Raw genomic sequence first — 21870 nt, 5'->3', positions numbered from 1 at the left:
AGTTTTATTATTTAGTAAAAGACAAGTTCATCCTTTACCAAGTTTATTCACACTCATACTGAAATGAGATATTGGGGAAAAAGTTCATATCAGTCGGAGAGCGTTGAAAACACTTCTGTGCAGCTTGACAGCCAGAATCGGAATGAGGGCTCTGTGTGATGTCATACCCAGGCCAACACCTGACAACACTTGAGATTATCAAACAATTCTTCATCCAAGAGGTTAACAACTGCACTGTAGTTATTCAGTGGCCACTTTCCTCTTGGTAAGGGTAGAAGAGGCTCTTTAGCTATGGTAAGCAGCTCTTCTAGGAGAAGGACACTCCAAAATCAAAGCATTGTTCTCTAGTCTTAGGTAGTGCCATAGCCTCTGTACCATGGTCTTCCACTATCTTGGATGAGAGTTCTCTTGCTTGAGGGTACACTCAGGCACACTATTCTATCTTATTTGTCTTCCTCGTGTTTTGTTTAACTTTTTATAGTTTACATTGGAAATGTTTATTTTAATGTAACTGTTCCTGAAATAATTTATTTTTCCTTGTTTCCTTTCCTCACTGGACTAATTTCCCTGTTGGAGCCCCTGGGCTTATAGCATCCTGCTTTTCTAACTAGAGTTGTAGCTTAGCAAATAATAATAATAATAACAGTGGATACTGGGTGGCAGTTGCTAAAACCACGATACTTCTTCACTGGCCTCTTCAAACTTTCACCAGAACTTTACCCCTACTAAAGAACTGTCTGTACTTGTGTAGGAACAAATATATATGTGGTGAAAATTTTCTTTACTGTATAACTAACTAATGTACAATATAAATAAATATTCTTATAATGAAATCGAAGGTAAAATGGAGACAAGAACCAGCCAATTAGGGACCTTCTTTTACTAACGAGCATTTTAACAAAACTATTCTGAATAGTATATAAGAATACAATGTACTTACTTCATGACAGTATTCTTGAATGGGATGATAAATTTTGTGCCTTCTAGAAGTTCTTGCATGAAGAAAGCAATCCTGACACAGGTTGTATCCCAAGCATCGTAAACACTGGTAGCGTAAACCTATAATAGGTCGCTGTTTGCAAACACCACATTTTACGTCGTGGCAAACTGAAAAACCAAATTAAATTGAGAAATTATGATGGCCAATTAGCAATGCATTATATTGAGTGGTTACAGTATCATATGTACAGCTAACATTTAAAAAATGCATTAATATTTTTCCAACCTAAGTGCACTTTAGGTATCTAATAGCTCATGTTCCATTTGTGCAATCTGTAGCACCTATGCAGTATTGGCACCATCTGTAACCTTCTGTACATAGTACAGAGTTTACCCATAATGAGTACTGTATACTCTAGTTAGAATAAGGGTATCAATTTTTAATAAAATCATCATGAAACATACACAACAGTACATACCAAGCTCTGCTGCTGTAAGTCGATATAGAGTAGTCCACCAGACAAGAGTCTGGGGTTCTTGAAGAAGCCAAGCCAAAAGAATTTCCTCGGTAATGCCAACTTCTCCCCCAACCTATAATATAGAGAAAAACACCATTTACAATTATTGCTATTATATCATTCAACTCAGTTTATGAACTTTACTGCAACTGATGCTACCCTATTGCTATGTATCATCATCTCCTCCTACGCCTATTGACGCAAAGGGACTCGGTTAGATTTCGCCAGTTGTTTCTTTTTTCAACCATAGAATATTATAAGGAAAATGTTCCTATAAAGATATCCAAATAATCCACAAATACTGCACAGTGCATGATTATGCAAAATCTATAAAAATATTGCTGTGCTTGATCAATTAATTCATCATCAATAATTTCCAATTCTATTAATTTCAGAGAATGGAAAATGGCTGTCTGCTAAAGGTGGTGAATGTAAGAGTTGATAGGAGAAGTACAAGAGGAAGGCCAAGGTTTGGGTGGATGGATGGAATGAAGAAAGCTCTGGGTGATAGGAGGATAGATGTGAGCGAGGTAAGAACATGTGCTAGAAATAGGAATGAATGGCGAGCGATTGTGACGCAGTTCCGGTAGGCCCTACTGCCTTCTCCGGTGCCTTGGATGACCGCGGCGGTAGCAGCAGTAGGGGATTCAGCATTATGAAGTTTCATCTGTGGTGGATAACGGGGGAGGGTGGGCTGTGGCACCCTAGCAGTACCAGCCGAACTCGGTTGAGTCCCTTGTCAGGCTGGGAGGAACAGAGAGGAGAGGTCTCCTTTTTTGTTTCATTTGTTTGATGTCGGCTACCCCCAAAACTTGGGGGAAGTGCCTTGGTATATGTATGTATGTATCAATTTCACAGCCTATTTCTGTATAGGATGGAAATGGTGGTGTTATTCCGAGAACATATAAAGGTGAACTCACTAAAGGATTTAAGCCACTATCACTCCATAAGTCCTGGTCCTCATTATATCCTGATATTGTTGTCTACTACATTATTTTTGTGTATCTTTTATCAATTGTAAGAATAAATCGTTAAAATTTTCCATACTTATTTTATTATACTTTATGACCGAGATTTTAATTTGTAATTCCTAACATAGCAGAATGTATTCATTCTAGGTATGAAACAGTTTATTGTAGAACCCAAGAGAAAAATCGTAAGAATCTAACACACATTTATGTCAGCTATAAAATTTCCTATAGAATATGAATACAGTAATAATTCAATCATTACAATCCTATCAAATACTTCTTATGGAAACATATCACTATTCATAATGACCTGATCACACATAAAATCTAAAGTAAAAATAAAGGGGGATGAAAAATCAACTAGGCAAAATTCTATGACACAGAAAATGCTGAGGCAAAAGAAAGAAAAATCCCTTCTAATTCCATCATAGTTGAACTTATAAAGGGAGCACGGGTACAAAATTATGAAGATAATTAGGCAATGAACCTGGCCATATGACCAAATTATGGGTTAATTCCTTTATATACAGAATTCTTAAATAACATACACTAAATTTAAGTGGCATAAACTCACCTCCTTGAAACAACTTTCAACAGCAGCAGGTACAAACGACACGCCAAAAGAAGGCTGTTCGGAGAGCAATTCGGGAACACGGGCCAGGTCCCTTAACAATGCTGCTAATCTCCTCCTATAAAAATTAAACAAAAATGACTAGATGTTTCTCAAAAGTTAAGAGAATATAAAATCTTAGCTCTACAATTACAAACTTTAAAAGTACTTTTTATTTTTCCTGACTATACAAACCCAGGGGTAGGATTCTGGTAAAACTTTACATCTTATAGAAGATACCACTCTGTTTAAAGCTACTCATTTCATGGTGATTAACACACTATAAAACTGGAGAAGAATATAATCTGAAACAAATACCATTCACAAAGGTTTTACAACCGGTTTGGTATCTTCTGCCAATAGAGATTCCGCTGACATCATCAGTAGTAAATCTTAATGAAAGATAACGAACCAAAATATCTTGATGTGAAGTTATCAGATGACACGGGTATTTGGTTATATAAGATTTTAAAGAGAAAGTCTTGTTAATGATGAATACCTGGGAATCTAAAATGGTTAAATGTACTGGTACAGAACACAATGTTATATATTTTTGTTTTGAGCAAAGTTTAGTAAGACATCCCAAAAAAGGGGTTGTGGTCAAGGTGAAAATTATTCACGCAGGAGTGGGATTAAAGTTAAACAGAAGGGAATTTATTATATATTTTTAAATAATACAATTTTGATGTACACTAAAAAAGGGATTTTGACGAAGGAAAAATCTATTTCTGGGAAGAGGCCGGTGACGCCCGGTGAAAAGGTCCTTCTTTACACTTTTCTAATAAAAATCTTCCAAATATACTAGAGAAAGATAAAAGCATGGAATGCAGAGGTTACAACCCTCGCGTGATCACCTTGTGGGTGTCGTGTATTTAAATCATAAGCCTCTAAGACTAAGAAATTTGGAGGAGAAAAATTTATCATACCTGGTACAACAGTTGTTATGATCGGCAACCTGTGTGAAGAGGTAACGATACTTCTCCTGTAGTCTTCCACCGCAAAGGACAACCATCAAAACCTTGCATCCCAATACTTGCACCATTCCAGTTCTTTTCCTAATGGGAAAAATTGTATAGTACAATGAAACCTCTAGATATGAAAGTTTCTGTATACGGAAAACTCATTTTACAAAACAACATACAAAGATTTTTTCGCCTCATATTCTAAAAAGTACTCAGGATACGAAACGAAATTCGCCAAAAATTTAAAAATCATGTTACATGTAAAATGCCTCTCTTTATACGAAAAAAATCATTACGAAAGCCACTCTAGAACGAATTAATTTTGTATCCTGAAATATTACTGTATCTATAAGTCAGTTACTAATTTATAAAAGAAAAAAAGGTTCCTTTACAGTAACATAATCCGGACTGAAATTTTATTTTAGGTAATTTAAATAATAGTCTTTCCCATCATTGCCAATTTTCTTTAAAAGTAGAATAAACACATTCCTTAACTTACTCCTTTGGGCAGCTATTCCCAGCAGCAACTGGTTTAAGCAAAGGAGGAACTGTTAGACTAATTAGCAAATTTCTTTGAAATCTTTTTAATTCAGCATTTATATAGACATTTGAATAATAATGGGGAGTAACCTGGTTGATGTATTCATCATAATTGAGGCAAATGCTAAAAAAAAGCCACATAGAATTAAAATAATATTCATTGTTACACTTGAGACATTGCTGATTTAGTTATTTAGCAATCTTCTCTTATCCCCAAAACATAACCTATCAGAGTATAAGCAAATTCATGAAACTATGAATTGTATAAGAAATTACAGTAAACTAATTAAAATTTCTGAAAATATAATACAATGGTAATAAAATCATTTCTTATTCCAGAGGATAAAAAGGGACTCAAAACAAATACTCACTGATCAAAAACATTCAGTAACAAGTTCAAAGTAAGATGCGTGGCAAGCGTCACACGAACTTGGCGATGCTTGTGAGTGGCTCGTATGATACGGTGAATAACCTCTTCGATCTGGCTCACTTTAACCAGGTCGCTATTTTCACCGGCACGTAAACCGGCATTGTCAAATGCCGAGGCGACGCACTGAAGGGATACATCATGCACTGAAAAATAAGCATCCATATCCATTATTTATGTCATTCACCAGGCTAACATGTCATTCGGAGATAATTTGTATTTTTCCTAACGATGCAAACCTTTAGCTACTTATACGGGTTAACTACCCATCCCTATAAATAGCGTAGGTTTGCATTCCAGTTATGGAACAATGTTTTATTCTAACCTTAATAATTTCTTGTGTCATAAGTATACCTTTGGCTAAATTTTGGACTATAATAGGCTTCCCTTAACTCCCAAGCCTATGATTTTCAGCTGTAAAGGTCAACAAATAGTCCAATTTCATATTGCAAATGTCATTTTGCTTACTAAATTATATTATATTGTTTTACCACAGTAATTTCATTGTGAACTTTTAATACAATATCTGAAATTCATGATTTCAGTTGGATCTGTGTTTGTATCTCCAGATGTTTGTATGTTAACCGTTTTACCCCCAAAGGACGTACTGGTACGTTTCATATAACTCATCCCTTTACCCCCATGGACGTACCGGTACCTCCTTGCAAAAAAATGCTATTTACATTTTTTTTTTTTACATATTTTTGATAATTTTTTGAGAAACGTCAGGCATTTTTCAAGAGAATGAGACCAACCTGACCTCTCTATGACAAAAATTAAGGCTGTTAGAGCAATTTAAAAAAAATATACTGCAAAATGTGCTTGAAAAAAAAAAATAACCCCTGGGGGTTAAGGGTTGGAAAGTTCCAAATAGCCTGAGGGTAAAAGGGTGAAGGCCCTTCTTATATGCAAATATGGTATTTTCTTTACAAAATAAATTTTTAACATACTTACCCGGTAGTTATATATATAGCTTACGTCCCTGACGTCACGGCAGAAAATTCGAAACTCGCGCCAATCGCCGATTGGATAGCCAGGTGTACCACCCCTGCGCCCTAGCGAGGTACCTAGGAACCATTCCAGGAACCCTCATATATTCCATGCCTCTAGTCTCTTCGAGGGGAGGAGGGTGGGACTCTAATTATATATAACTACCGGGTAAGTATGTTCAAAAATTTATTTCATAAGGAAAATACCATTTTTAAACATAAGACTTACCCGGTAGTTATATATATAGCTGATTAACACCTTTGGTGGAGGGTTAGAGACAGATAGTATATCTGGAATTTTTCTTAAGAGTTAATTAAAACAAACTTAAAGGTTCGTACCTGATAAGGAAGCGGACTTCAATGATTCTCTGTCTCATTATGTCTGCTAGCCTTGAGATCCAGCGATCCTCCCAGGGGGCTGAAGATCTCGTAGGGACTGTCAAACCGGTGTATATACCTCATTATGACAGAACCTCCTCCAATAACCAGTTCCGGGCGCTCTTCAAGGAACAAAATTGACCACCTGACTAAAATCAATGATTTTGGAAGACTGACACAGTCTCCACAAACAACCATAAAAACAAATAAAAGTTCCAAGAGAAGAAAAGGTTATTGGGATTATGGGAACGTAGTGGTGGATCCTTCACCCACTACTGCACTCGCTATCACGAATGGTCCCAGAGTGTAGCAGTCCTCATAAAGAGTCTGGACACGATTAAAATAGTGTGAAGTGAAAACAGATTTACTCCCCCAAAAGGTTGTGTCCATAATACTCCACCACAGTCTATTCTGCTTGAAGGTCATTCATGTTGTTATAGTACTAACCTCATGCGTCTTGACCTTAAAAACTTGAGGCCAGTCTCACTGTAATGTATATGAACCTCTCTTATAAGAGTCTGATGAAGAATGAAAGGACATTCTTGACATCTGATAACGAGGGCTTCTTAAACGAGCACCAAAGAGTTTTCGACTTGCCTCGCAACTCTTTCATACTGTCTGGGTAGAACTTCAGGGTTCTTACTGGACACAGGACTCTCTCCAACTCCTTGCCAACCATATCCGAAAAATTCAGAAACTCAAAAGCCTTAGGTCAAGGTTGAGAAAGGCGGTCATTCCTGGTGAGAAAGCCCAACTGCAATGAGCAGATAGCTTCGTTATCACGAAAGCCAACGTTTTACTAAACGTATGAATTAACTGATTCTTTTAGATGTCACAAGACTAACAAAAAAAAAAAAAATAGTTTTCATCACGAGGTCCTTAAAATGAAGATGAAAGCAAATGCTCAAGCTTGTCACTCATAGGGAACTTCAGGATTGAGTCCAGGATCCAAGCTAGTGAATCCTGGTTGTTTGATGTTTCAAACAAGTTGAGAAGTTCCTGTAGGACTTTATCAATCGAAAGGTCCAAGATACTGTGTCTGACAACAGTCGCTAACACAAACCTGTATCCCTTGATGGAAGAGGATGAACAAATGAGCTTCCTTCGAAGGTAAAACAGGAAGTCAGCAATCTGAGTTGTAGAGATACGGGAAGAGAAAAACAGAGTTGACTCTGCACCATTCTCTAAAGCTTCCCACTTGGATTGATAAATCCTGATGGTAGAAGTTCTTATTGCACTTGTAAAAGACTTAGCTGCCTCTTTCGAAAACCTCTAGATCCTGTGAGGTTTCAAAAGGCTGAAGGTAGCCAGAAGAAAAGCTTGGAGACTAGAAGGGTAACTTTCCAAGAGGTTGTTAGAGTAAAACTACTCTTAATGGAAGACTTCTAGGAGAGTCCACCATCCATTCCAGTATCTCTGTGAACCATCCTCTTGAGGGCCACTAAAGACACCTGGTCCCTTCGTGTGACACAAACTTTTGTGTCACCTTGTAAGGAAAAAGAACGAGGAAAACGTTCATATCCAGATTGGATCAGACTAATAGGAAAGCGTCTATGTGGACTGCTTCGAGATCTAGCACTGGAGAGCAGTAAGTTTCTAGTCTCTTTGTCTGTTAAGTCACGAATAGGACTATAGAAGAACGACACCAAAGTCGCCACAGATTCTTGCAGATTTCTCGATGGAGTGTCCATTCTCCAGCTGAGACTGTTCTTCTATAAGTTCTTCTCTTTTTTAAAGAACCTTGTTAGAAGGAATACATTCTTCTCCTTAGCCCAGATGAGAAGACTCCTCTCAGTCCCGTAAAGGAACCTCGAGTGGGCTCCGTCTTGCTTGGCAATGAAAGCCAATTCTGTGGTGTGATCGGCATAGACCTGCACTACTTTGTTCCAAACTGACCCTTCAAAGCTTTTTGAGAGCCAACTGGACTGTCAATAGTTCCTTTGGGTGATGAGGAAGCTCTTCTGATTCTCTGTCCAAAGTCCCGAAGCTTCCAACCGTCTAGTGTTGCTCCCACCCCGAATCCGAAGTGAGGAGACATAACACAAGGTCTAAGATCCTCTGTTCAAAAGGGGTGACCTTCCGGAAGTTTGACTGGATCGAAGCACCACTGAAGGCAACTTCTTATAGCATCCTAAAAGAGATGCATATCTACTCAAGACCTTCTTCTTGTCCCAAAATGATTGAGGTTGAAATGGAGAGAATAAAGATAACTCACATAAGGATCATAGCTTCTAGCTTCTGACTGGCCGGGATTCGACCCTGGTCCAGGAAAACTAGGATGAACAGTGATATAACAATGGTCACCAAGAAAGAATCAGTCTTCCCAGGGAAAAAACCCCCTCCCCAAGAGGAGAGGTTTCCCAACACACTCATCCACTTCCTCGCAGAACACTTCTGTATCTTAGAAAGATTGCAGTTTCAAGAAGGCTTGCTCCGTTCTAAGAGGAGACGTAAAAGCCAGAAAAAACTTGACTCTGAATCACCATCCTTAAATAAAGTATTTTTGTGATGGTGTCAGAAGATCTAACGGAAGTAGTGACGTTGTGTTTATCAGGATACATGTATTTAAGGTCCTGACTCCTGGCGTCAAGGAAACCCAGATCACCACCTATGTCGCCGCGTTGTACTAAGGCTAGAAGCTCGATAAAAAACTTTCGTGATCAAAGAGATCGGAACTAAGGCGTCCTTGATCTTGACATTTGATTCGACTAGTGTCACCACAAAGTCCGAGGTTCTCATGTTCAATGTCATGCCTCCTTCAGGATCTCCGACGTCGAGCGTCCTGAAAGACGTGGCGCCGAGCATCCTGTAAGACGTGGCGCCGAGCTTCCTGAAGACGTGGCGCCGAGCGTCCTGAAAGACGTGGCGGCGAGCGTGCTGAAAGACGTGGCGCCGAGCGTGCTGAAAGACGTGGCGCCGAGCGTGCTGAAAGACGTGGCGCCGAGCGTGCTGAAAGACGAGGCGGCGAGCGTCCTGCAAGACGTGGCGGCGAGCTTCCTGTAAGACGTGGCGCCGAGCTTCCTGTAAGACGTGGCACTGAACGTCCTGAAAGACGTGGTGCCGAGCGTCCTGAAAGACGTGGCGCCGAGTGTCCTGTAAGATGTGGCGCCGAGCGTCCTGTAAGACGTGGCGCCGAACGTCCTGGAAGGAGTGGCGCCGAACGTCCTGGAAGGAGTGGCGCTAAGCGTCCTGGTGTCAGAAGAGACTCGTCTAGTTGACAGGAATACGCAATTCTTCTGAAAGGTTCAAAGTTATCTGAAAATCCTTCATGAAGATCGTAAGAAAAAGCTCTGATAAATCAATCGTCCAGATACAGGGAGGCTCTGATGTCTCTTGAGTGCAGTATTCTGCTACATTTAGCAAAAGTTTAAATGCAAAGCCTGCCTCTTAAACTCCTCTCTAGATCTGTAAGAGAGATCTATTGGAGCTAAAACTAAAGGAGGTTTTCCTATGGAAGGAAATTGTAATCCTCCTTCAGAAGATGTACTGACCAAAGGTCTGCTCCCCTCTTCTCCCAAGATTGCCAGAAGTTCTGGCTCTACTGCCTGAAGGCGAAAGCAGTAAGACTCTGCTTCGCCTTGTGACCAGGCTGACATGAGACTTTAAATAGTTCATGATTCGATGTCTCCATGGAGAACTTTGACTTCTGAACGAAGGCATTGAAAGCAGTTACATCCAGGACCGGATAAAAGCCTCCCTCTCCCAAAAGAGAGATATTTGATGTAGCAAAGTCTATTTTGCAGAAAGGTCTTATCAGAGTAACTAACAAAGGAGGTTTCACTAGGAAAATGATTTCGCATCCATCCTAAAGGAATAGCACATACCTCAAAGTTATCCTGCCTCATTATCTGGATCCCTTAAGAGATTCAGCGATCCACCCAGGGGGCTGTAAAATTCTCTGTGGGGCTGCCACAAGGTCCTCGACCTTAACGTGGTTAGACCTCCACCCTTGCTATCCTGGAATACCTGATAAGGAAGCTGGCTTCATAGGTTTAAATGTCTCATTTACCTGCATTCCTTGAGAGACTCAGCAATCCACCCAGGGGGCTGTAACAGTCTCTGTGGTGGCTAGACCTCCACCCTATATGACATATCTGTTTTAGACATTGTTATGACGTTGTTACTGTTTTAAGAATGATTTATTGTTAAATTATTCTCATTTATTTATCTCCTTATTTCCTTTCCTCACTGGGCTATTTTTTCTCTATTGGAGCCCTTGGGCTTAAAGCATCTTACTTTTCCAACTAGGGTTGTAGCTTGGCTAGAGATAATAATAAAAATAATCTAGTACCTCAGATACAAGATCTAGAGGCCAGGTTATTCAGAGGAAAAAAGAAAGCTGTCTTTCCTTGGTGCTTCTGAGACTCTAAACAGTCTCCCACCATCCTTAAAGCTTCATTGATGACCACGTGTAAATTCAGAGGGTGGCGAACGTGGTAGCAACAGGCATAAAATAATTTGGGAACTAATCATAAAAACTTTCATGAGTTTCTAAATCAACTGAATGACGAAAGGAATAAGGATCTTCTTCTGAGAATCTCAAATTCAACAGGAAAAAAGTGATCACCAATGTCTTCTACTGACAAAGATCTTGTAAGACGTGGCGCCGAACGTCCTGAAAGTCGAGGCGCCAAGCGTCCTGAAAGACGAGGCGCCGATCGTCCTGAAAGACGTGGCGCCGAGCGTTCTGAAAGATGAGAGCCGAGCGTCCTGAAAGACGAGGCGCCGATCGTCCTGAAAGACGTGGCGCCGAGCGTTCTGAAAGACGTGGCGCCGATCGTCCCGAAAGACTTAGCGCCGAGCGTAAAATTATCTTCATTACGTCACTCGGCGCGTTCAGTTCATCAGAGAGTTCTCATGGTCGACTGGCGCTCTGGAACAAAAACCGTGTCTATGTTGGTTCGTAAGCATTATAGTAATGGTATTATTAGCAAATATGATGCAATGCAAGACTCTAACAGCAATGTTAGTAGCTTAACGTCCAACGCTCTTTGCTTTCCCATGGCAAGGGCGAGCATTCTTGGGAACGTCAACAGGAACGCTCGAGAGGACGTCTGCTCGTGAGCTAACACCTCTCGTTTCCTTTGGCCGATCGACATTCCTTCTCCCAGGGGTTGGGGAGCTTGGAAGAGGTCTAAGGGTAGGAAAAAAACGTCCACTGTGCTGAATAAATTCACTGCACTAATTTAGCACTGAAACTTGCACTTTTAACTTTTACACAAAAGACCATAATTAGTCCTGCCCGTTGTGATAGATCTTTCTCTACAGCCAAGGGCTTGAATGAGAATGCAAAATCGTTTCTAGTTCTTGCTATATAAAAATGTAACAAAATATTTCTTATAAAATATTACCCTGATATTTTCATTGTAAATAAATGTTTGAACACACTTACCCGGTAGTTACATATAACTACCGGTAAAGATAAATGTTATACATACTCACCCGGTAGTTATATATAACTACCGGGAAAGTTACATGTTATATGATTCAAATGAACAGATATAGGAATAACATATATATATATATATATAGTGTATATGTAAACAACCCTTAATTCTTAAAGGTTCCCAAAAATAGTGATTTGTTATTATTAAAATTAACAGATATCGCAATAACGTATATATATATATATATATACAGTGAACCCTCGTTTATCGCGGTAGATAGGTTCCAGACCCGGCCGCGATAGGTGAAAATCCGCGAAGTAGTGACAGCATATTTACCTATTTATTTAACATGTACATTCAGACTTTTAAAACTTTCCCTTGTACGTAGTACTGTTAACAAACTACCCTTTAATGTACAGAACACTTAATGCATGTACTAACGTACCCTAAACTAAAACAGGCACAAATATTAAGGGCGACTTTATATCATGCGTTTCCTAAACACGCCAAAAAGCACGATAAAAAATGGCAACCAATGTTTTGTTTACGTTTATCTGATTATAATGAAGAAACAAACGCATTTACACATCTGTGTATAGGTTAGTTTCTGCATCGATTATATTGATTATTCAGTACAGTATGTTGATTTGGTTATTACTAATGTTTTACTTAATTTTTCTTAGGACTTCCAAATGAAATGTTTTTCTTTATGACGCCGCCTGAAACGACGGCGTCATAAAGTACGCTCAGTAAACAAACTAAGGAATTTAACGCGCATGATGAAAGTGATAAATAATGATATTACAGTAAAAGCTTTAATAAAATATGTTATTACAAATATTATTTACCGTATCTATATAAAATCATACATACGTAGCAAAGCAGGAAAACAATCTAAGAGAGAGAGAGAGAGAGAGAGAGAGAGAGAGAGAGAGAGAGAGAGAGAGAGAGAGAGAGAGAGAGAGAGAGTTGTTTTACATACGTAAATGTAAATTTTAAACAAAAAAAAAATAGCCCCATTTCATATAAAATAGATTACAAATATTTTACTTTATCATATTACAGTAGTCTGTATAATACTGTAAAGTTCAGTACAGTATGTTGTTGTTAAAGTCGTGGCGATGAAATTCTCACGAAACAAAAACACGCCATTTGAGTACAACAGCTGATTCTCTCTCTCTCTCTCTCTCTCTCTCTCTCTCTCTCTCTCTCTCTCTCTCTCTCTCTTCGTGTTATACAATACTTACATTTAGATGAAGAAGCTAAAATTAGTTTTCTTAGTGTCAATTAAATACGAAACGAAATAATTAGGCCGAGTCTACATCCATTTCAATCATAGCTAAAAATACGGCATCCGATTTCATCAGCAAACCACTATTTTTTGGGAAATATCATTTTATTCTAGAAAATTGCCACTCTTTAAATAGTTAATTGCACATTAAGAAAGCGTGTACTGTACTTTTGTTTTTTAAATTTCGGGTTTGTTTTAAAAATCGAGTATTGTTGACTTTTTTTTTTTTTTACTTTTGGCTGTGATTAGATCAGCTGTCATCTAGCTGCCGCTCTTGAGTGTGTACGAATACACTAACAAAGTATCATTTATACCATTTCTTAACTTATTCAAACCGTCTACAGTATACAGTTGATATTACATAAGCACCAATGTGTTATAACCTATCAATTTTTTTTGTTTATTACATTTAAACCCCCCCCTCTCTCTCTCTCTCTCTCTCTGTGTGGGCTACTTTTCACTACCTCCCATTCCTTACCTCTCTCTATCTCTCTAACAAATGATATCTTTGTTGCTCCTCAAAGTTTCATTTATATTGAAAATCAATCACGATTCAATTTTCCTTACTTTCTCCAATCTCGCACCATCGGTCACTTCGCGGTATTTTCGATATTTCTGGAAAATCCGCGATATATGTATATACATGGGTTATGAAAAAAATCCGCGAAGTGGTGAATCCGCGATGGTCGAACCGCGAAGTAGCGAGGGTCCACTGTATATATATAAGTGTGTGTGTGTGTGTGTAAACGACCCTTAAATCTTAAGGGTTTCCAAAACTAGTGGATTGCTAGACTTTACAATCGGAACACATATTTGAATATACGAATAATACTAGAATCCCAACATCGAAAGAAAATAAACAACGATATCAAGAATTGTTGGGACTGCATCGTGTTTTCATGAGAACTACGCAGCGAAAATTAACAATGCGCTAGTTCTATTTAATCTTTGAAAATTGTATCGATGATTTAAAGAACGAATACTAAAAACAAAAAAAATTCTTAAAAATTAATATAATCTTTTTATATCAAAAGTTAAATAATTATTGTAAGTTAGATTTCCTTTTCATTCTTTACAAGAAAAAGCAAAGAAAAGAATTATGCAACATATTACGTAGTACTATGTTGCTTATGTCACATGATTGTGACGTCATAGAGATGGGGGAACGATCTCCGCCATCAGGTTTAAAGAGGAGGTTCGTAAGTTTTACAGTAGGGGGAAAAAACTCCCATTCCTACCTCTGTTAAGATACAAATGTAGTTAAAGCACTAACACTCAGTAAAAATAAAATCCAACCAGCAAAGGCTAAAAATAAAATGTACATCACCAAGATAACTGTAATATACAGGTTATAGCGAGTGAAAAATCCAACATCTTGCCAGGGAATATATGAGGGTTCCTGGAATGGTTCATAGGTACCTCGCTAAGGCGCAGGGGTGGTACACCTAGCTATCCAATCGGCGATTGGCGCCAGCTTCGAATTTTCTGCCGTGACGTCAGGGACATAAGCTATATATATAACTACCGGGTAAGTCTTATGTTTAAAATTAAAATGTACAAAATATATTGGTACAATAAAAAAAAAAGTAACCCTGTAGAATAAAAACAACCCACTTACATTTCAATCTCGTCTGAAGTCGGCGTAGCTTGCATGCGGTGCGATAGGCAGCATACTTAACTGAGTTGGCAGATAGAACCTCCTCCATGATACGAATATATTCTGGATGATCCCATTGCGTAACTCCAAGAGAGTGGCTGAGGAAACACACTACACGTTAGGGGAAACATTAATTAGCATGAAAGATGTATCCACTACACTAAAACCATATGCAAAGTTCTTTTATTGCAGAAAATAATTAAAGTTGTATAAAGAAAACTCAATTTGTTAATTTTTTAGTTTACGAATATTCTAACTGGAAAATAACTCAATAACTACTTATTTCTAAGAAACCCCCTTATGTGTATATTGATTAATTTTCCGAAGCTCCTTTTATCGATGTTTACTCCAGAAATTAATAAAAAGAGTTCACATTTTCTTTCCTTTCAAACGATACAAAACCCAATTAAAACAATGAGGCAATATGATATTTTAATTATAAAATAAATTTTTGAATATACTTACCCGGTGAATATATAATAGCTGCAACTCTGTTGCTCGACAGACACATACATAAAAAACTCGCGAGCGATCGCTATGCAGGTTGCGGGTGTGCCCACCAGCGCCAACTGTCGGCCAGATACCACTCTCGGATGTAAACAAAACCTTCAATTTCTTCTCATCCCACTGCGTCTCTATTGGGGAGGAAGGGAGGGTCGTTTAATTTATATATTCACCGGGTAAGTATATTCAAAAATTTATTTTATAATTAAAATATCATTTTTAAATATTTAACTTAGCCGGTGAATATATAATAGCCGATTCACACCCAAGGAGGTGGGTAGAGACCAGAGTTAAATATGTTTACATCGTATAAGCTAAGAGTTTTTTCATTTTGACAGTTATCAATATAACAAAACCAAAATAAATAGGTACCTGGTAAGGAAGTCGACTTAGACGATTACTCTGCCTTGTAAGTACGTCTTCCTTACGGAGCCCAGCGATCCTCTTAGGATGCTGACAGACTCCCAGGAGCTGAAGTATCAAGGGCTGCAACCCATACAACAGGACCTCATCAAACCCCTAATCTGGGCGCTCTCAAGAAATGACTTTGACCACCCGCCAAATCAACCAGGATGCGAAAGGCTTCTTAGCCTTCCGGACAACCCATAAAAACAACATTAAAAAACATTTCAAGAGACAGATTAAAAGGATATGGAATTAGGGAATTGTAGTGGTTGAGCCCTCACCCACTACTGCACTCGCTACTACGAATGGTCCCAGTGTGTAGCAGTTCTCGTAAAGAGTCTGGACATCTTTCAAGTAAAATGACGCGAACACTGACTTGCTTCTCCAATAGGTTGCGTCCATGATACTTTGCAGAGATCTATTTTGCTTAAAGGCCACGGAAGTTGCTACAGCTCTAACCTCGTGCGTCTTAACCTTAAGCAAAGATCGGTTTTCCTCACTCAAGTGTGAATGAGCTTCTCGTATTAACAATCTGATAAAATATGACAAAGCATTCTTTGACATAGGCAAGGATGGTTTCTTAACCGAACACCATAACGCTTCAGATTGGCCTCGTAAAGGTTTAGTACAAGTTAAGTAGAACTTAAGAGCTCTAACAGGGCATAATACTCTTTCTAGTTCATTGCCTACGATCTCCGAAAAGCTAGGAATATCGAAAGATTTAGGCCAAGGACGAGAAGGTAGCTCATTCTTGGCTAGGAAACCAAGCTGCAGAGAACAAGTAGCTTTTTCTGACGAAAACCCGATGTTCTTGCTGAAGGCATGAAGCTCACTGACTCTTTTAGCCGAGGCCAAGCATACCAGGAAAAGAGTCTTAAGAGTGAGATCTTTCAGGGAGGCTGAATGTAAAGGCTCAAACCTGTCTGACATGAGGAATCTTAGGACCACGTCTAAATTCCACCCAGGTGTAGCCAAACGACGTTCCTTAGAGGTCTCAAAAGACTTAAGGAGGTCTTGCAGATCTTTATTGTTGGAAAGATCTAAGCCTCTATGCCGGAAGACCGAGGCCAACATGCTTCTGTAGCCCTTGATCGTAGGAGCTGAAAGGGAGCGAACTTTTCTCAGGTATAAGAGAAAATCAGCTATTTGGGCTACAGAGGTACTGGACGAGGATACGGAAACTGACTTGCACCAGTCTCGGAAGACTTCCCACTTCGATTGGTAAACTCTAATGGTAGAAGCTCTCCTCGCTCTAGCAATCGCACTGGCTGCCTCCTTCGAAAAGCCTCTAGCTCTTGAGAGTCTTTCGATAGTCTGAAGGCAGTCAGACGAAGAGCGTGGAGGCTTTGGTGTACCTTCTTTACGTGTGGCTGAAATAGAAGGTCTACTCTTAGAGGAAGACTTCTGGGAACGTCTACCAGCCATCGAAGTACCTCGGTGAACCATTCTCTCGCGGGCCAGAGGGGAGCAACTAACGTCAACCTTGTCCCTTCGTGAGAGGCGAATTTCTGCAGTACCTTGTTGACAATCTTGAATGGTGGGAATGCGTAAAGATCTAGGTGTGACCAATCTAGGAGGAAGGCATCTATATGTATTGCTGCTGGGTCTGGGACTGGAGAGCAATAGATTGGAAGCCTCTTGGTCAGCGAGGTTGCAAAGAGATCTATGGTGGGTTGACCCCAAGCCGCCCAAAGTCTCTTGCACACATCCTTGTGGAGGGTCCATTCGGTTGGAATTACTTGACCTTTCCTACTGAGACAATCCGCTAGGACGTTCAAGTCGCCCTGGATGAACCTCGTTACTAGGGAGATGCCTCGATCTTTTGACCAGATGAGCAGGTCCCTTGCGATCTCGTACAGAGTCAATGAGTGGGTACCTCCCTGTTTGGAAATGTACGCCAAGGCCGTGGTGTTGTCCGAGTTGACCTCCACCACCTTGCCTCGAAGGAGATTCTCGAAGCTTATCAAGGCCAGATGAACCGCCAAAAGCTCCTTGCTGTTGATATGCATGCTCCTCTGACTCGAGTTCCACAGACCTGAGCATTCCCGACCGTCCAGCGTCGCGCCCCAGCCCAAGTCCGAAGCGTCCGAGAAGAGAACGTGGTTGGGTTTCTGAACTGCCAGGGGAAGACCCTCTCGTAGGCTGATATTGTCCTTCCACCAAGTCAGACAAGTCTTTATCTTTTCGGAAATCGGGATCGAGACCGCCTCTAGCGTCTTGTCCTTTTTCCAGTGAAAAGCCAGATGGAATTGTAGAGGTCGGAGGTGTAGCCTTCCTAGCGAGACAAATTGCTCCAGGGATGACAGCGTTCCTACCAGACTCATCCAAAGCCTGACTGAGCAGCGTTCTTTCTTCAACATCTTCTGGATGACGAGCAGGGCTTGATCTATTCTGGGGGCCGACGGAAAAGCCCGAAAAACTTGACTGTGAATCTCCATCCCTAAATATAGAATAGTTTGGGATGGGACCAGCTGTGACTTTTCCAAGTTGACTAGGAGTCCCAATTCCTTGGTCAGATCTAGAGTCCAATTGAGATCCTTCAGACAGCGATGACTGGAAGAGGCTCTGAGAAGCCAGTCGTCCAAATAAAGGGAGGCTCGGATGTCCGATAAATGGAGGAATTTTGCCACATTCCTCATAAGCCTCGTAAACACGAGAGGAGCTGTGCTTAGGCCAAAGCACAGGGCCCGAAACTGGTACACCACATCGTCGAAGACGAATCTCAGAAAAGGTTGGGAGTCTGAGTGAATGGGGATGTGGAAGTAAGCGTCCCTTAGGTCTAGAGAGACCATCCAGTCTCCCTTTCTGACCGCTGCTAGGACTGACTTTGTGGTCTCCATGGTAAACTTCGTCTTTGTGACAAAGACATTCAGAGCACTGACGTCTAGCACCGGTCTCCAACCTCCTGTCTTCTTTGATACTAGGAAGAGACGGTTGTAAAACCCCGGTGATTGAAGGTCCGAGACTTTGACCACCGCTCCCTTCTCTAGCAAAAGAGACACTTCCAGTTTCAGGGCTTGTCTCTTTTCTTCCTCTCGGTACCTGGGAGAGAGATCGATGGGGGACGTCGCTAGAGGAGGTCTGCGTACAAAAGGGATTTTGTACCCCTCTCTGAGCAACCTCACAGATTGTTGATCTGCGCCTCTCTTCTCCCAGGCTTGCCAGAAGTTCTTGAGTCTGGCACCTACTGCTGTCTGAAGTTGTGGGCAGTCAGACTCTGCCCTTGGAGGACTTGGATCCTTTCCTCTTTCCTCTCTTCCCTTCGGCACGAGCACCTCCCCTGCTGGAGGCTCTGCCACGAAAGGGCGGGATAAACCTGGACGCTGGAGTGTCTATCCTAGGTCTAGCAGACAAGGCAGGCAAAGGGGGAGCTTTGCGAGCCGAGGACGCAACTAAATCGTGGGTGTCCTTCTGCACTATAGGCAAGGCAATTTCCTTAACCAAGACTTCAGGAAACAAGCACTTAGACAAGGGCGCAAAGAGTAGCTCAGATCTTTGGCATGGCGTCACTCCTGCTGACAGAAAAGAGCACAGAGACTCTCGTTTCTTAAGGACTCCGGACGTGAATGAAGCGGCAAGCTCGTTGGACCCATCGCGGACGGCCTTGTCCATGCAGGACATAATGAGTAAGGAAACATCCCTATCGGCAGATGAGATTTTCCTACTCAGGGCTCCCAAACACCAGTCCAGGAAGTTAAAGACTTCAAACGCCCTAAATATGCCTTTAAGAAGGTGGTCCAGGTCCGAGGGTGACCAACTAATCTTCGAGCGTCTCATGGCAAGGCGGCAGGGAGAGTCTACAAGACTTGAGAAGTCGCCCTGGGCAGAGGCAGGAACTCCCAAGCCGAGAACTTCTCTTGTGGCATACCAGACGCTCGATCTAGACGAGAGTTTAGATGGGGGGAAGGCAAATGCCGTCTTCCCTAAACTCCTCTTGGTCTCTAACCAATCGCCTAACAGCCGTAAAGCTCTCTTGGATGAGCGAGAGAGAACGAGTTTCGTAAAGGCAGGCATGGTAGCAGGAACGCCTAAGACAAACTCGGACGGCGGCGAACGAGGAGCCACAGAAATAAAGTGATCAGGGAACAACTCTTTAAAAACAACCATGACTTTTCTAAAGTCCAAGGATGGTTGAACTGCTTTAGGCTCATCTAATTCTGAAGGCTGATCCTCAGGCTGTGGTTCAGCAACGTCCTCATCTGACAGTTCCTCATCCGATAACTGATGAGAAAACGGCAAAGGTGTAGGCAACGTTTGACTCGCAGAGTCCGGTCGCACTGGTGCATACGTGACGGAGCCGGACGCAGCGTCCTGGAACTGCTGAACAGTCTGGGAACTGTCAACAACAACAGGTGCGCGAGGACGCACAGCGTCCACCCGAGACTGTTTAGACCGTCTGGGTTGTGCAGTCAACACCATACCGGGTTGCGGAGGTTGATGCACCGCGTCAAAACAAGTCAACTCTGATGGTTGATGAACGTCCTGAACGTCACCAATCGCATCAGTGCGTTGCCTAACGTCAACGTGCGGCTGGAAATCCACACTGGGTCGCATCGGTGGAGGTACCACCCCAACTGGTTGACGCGAGAAAGCTACATCCACGTCAACAGGACGCACAACAGAACGCTTGGATGGCTGATGGCCGGTAGGTTCAACGGAAACCTTCTCAGCGTTGTAGTCCTCCATCAAGGACGCAAGCTTAGACTGCATGTCTTGCAGTAACACCCATTTAGGGTCTACGGAAGCAGGTGCGGTAACAGACGGGGTTAGCGAATGAGACGGCATAACTTTGCCTCTCTTAGGCGGCGAGCAGTCATCAGATGACGGCAACGGTTCCGAACTGTCCCAGTGGCTACATCCGGGACATTGGACTTGTCCTGAAGGGACCGACTTACGTTTTTAAAGGTCCAGAGACCTTGGTCCAAGGTTTCTTACGTGAAACACCTTCGGACGACGAGGTAAAAATGGGCTCTCTCGTCTTATGGTAGGGGCGATCTTGACGAGATACGCCTGATACCAAAGAGGGAACGTCTGTTCGCTGATCAAGGCCTCTCGAACCCATAAGTCGTACGACATTGCTTGTCCCCTGGGCTTGGGAGCTTGCAAGAGGTCCCGGACTAGGTGGACGACAGGCACGAACAGACGAACCCTCGGTCGCAACACTGTTCACAACACTTTGCGTAACACTAGGCACTTTGACACTTTCCGCCGTGGCACTTTGGCACTTGAGTTCCTTCACGTCCGCCATGAGTTGATTCCGGTCACTTGCTAAAGCCTCAACTCTCTCCCCCAAGGCATGAATAGCACGCATCATGTCTTGCATAGACGGTTCCTGAGTGCTAGGAGGGGGGTTAGGAACAACCACTACAGGGGAAGGATTAGGTTCAGGGGCATGTGGAGAGGAAAAATCTACAGACCTAGAAGAACTTCTCCTTACCCTATCTCTCTCTAGTCTGCGTGTATATTTATCAAATTCGATCCAATCGAATTCCGAAAGGCCCACGCATTCCTCACACCGATCTCCCAATTGACAGGTTTTACCCCGACAATTGGAACAAACAGTGTGAGGGTCGAGAGAAGCCTTTGGAAGACGCCTCTTACAGTCCCTAGCATTACACTTTCGAAACTTGGGAACTTGAGAAGGGTCAGCCATTTTGAATTAGTCAAGGGAAAATTCCAAAAAACGATCTAAGTCATCAACAATTAATCCGATTCAAAAAAGAGTTCAAGGATTTATTTGAAGAAAAAACACCTGTACTGCGAAAGCTCAAACCAAATTAAAGTACTTCACCAAATATGATGGGAAAAACTCCAGGTTCTACAGCGAGTAAAAGTACGTCTTGTCGACACGTCGACAGAGAAGAAATTGAAGGTTTTGTTTACATCCGAGAGTGGTATCTGGCCGACAGTTGGCGCTGGTCGGCACACCCGCAACCTGCATAGCGATCGCTCGCGAGTTTTTTATGTATGTGTCTGTCGAGCAACAGAGTTGCAGCTATTATATATTCACCGGCTAAGTTAAATATTTAAAACTAGCAGTTAATGGCAAGTAGCATGCTAGGAGGTACCAATTCTTAATTTTTCTCAGTCTCAGTTCTCGTCAAGACGTGGGAAAATAACTAATTATTTTTATGGGGCAAAATTTCAAAGCCTATAAAAACCTTGTGGTTTCTGGGTCCTGTAATAAGAGACATATCTAAATAGACCAGTCTTTCTAATGGGAAAGTATGGGGACATTACTTGAATTTTTGTGGGTCGTACTACCACTAATTTGTGGGTCGTACTACCACTA

General features: G+C 41.4%; 1 protein-coding gene across 2 annotated transcripts in view; it reads right to left on the bottom strand.

The window, feature by feature from the left end:
* The window catches only part of LOC137629771 (dystrophin-like), a 69905-nt gene that overhangs the window by 14193 nt on the left and 33842 nt on the right, over positions 1 to 21870 (bottom strand). For both annotated transcript variants that reach the window (XM_068361394.1, XM_068361395.1), the window contains exons 3-8: positions 14631 to 14767; positions 4912 to 5113; positions 3965 to 4093; positions 3003 to 3117; positions 1419 to 1530; positions 941 to 1107 (exon numbers count right to left, since the gene is read on the bottom strand). In XM_068361394.1, the coding sequence (XP_068217495.1) occupies positions 941 to 1107; positions 1419 to 1530; positions 3003 to 3117; positions 3965 to 4093; positions 4912 to 5113; positions 14631 to 14767 (862 nt within the window). The remainder of the gene's footprint in view (positions 1 to 940; positions 1108 to 1418; positions 1531 to 3002; positions 3118 to 3964; positions 4094 to 4911; positions 5114 to 14630; positions 14768 to 21870) is intronic.

This window comes from Palaemon carinicauda, chromosome 37 (genome assembly GCF_036898095.1).
Source record: "Palaemon carinicauda isolate YSFRI2023 chromosome 37, ASM3689809v2, whole genome shotgun sequence".
NCBI classification, from domain to species: Eukaryota; Metazoa; Arthropoda; class Malacostraca; order Decapoda; family Palaemonidae; genus Palaemon; species Palaemon carinicauda.
This window is presented reverse-complemented; position numbering and strand designations above follow the sequence as displayed.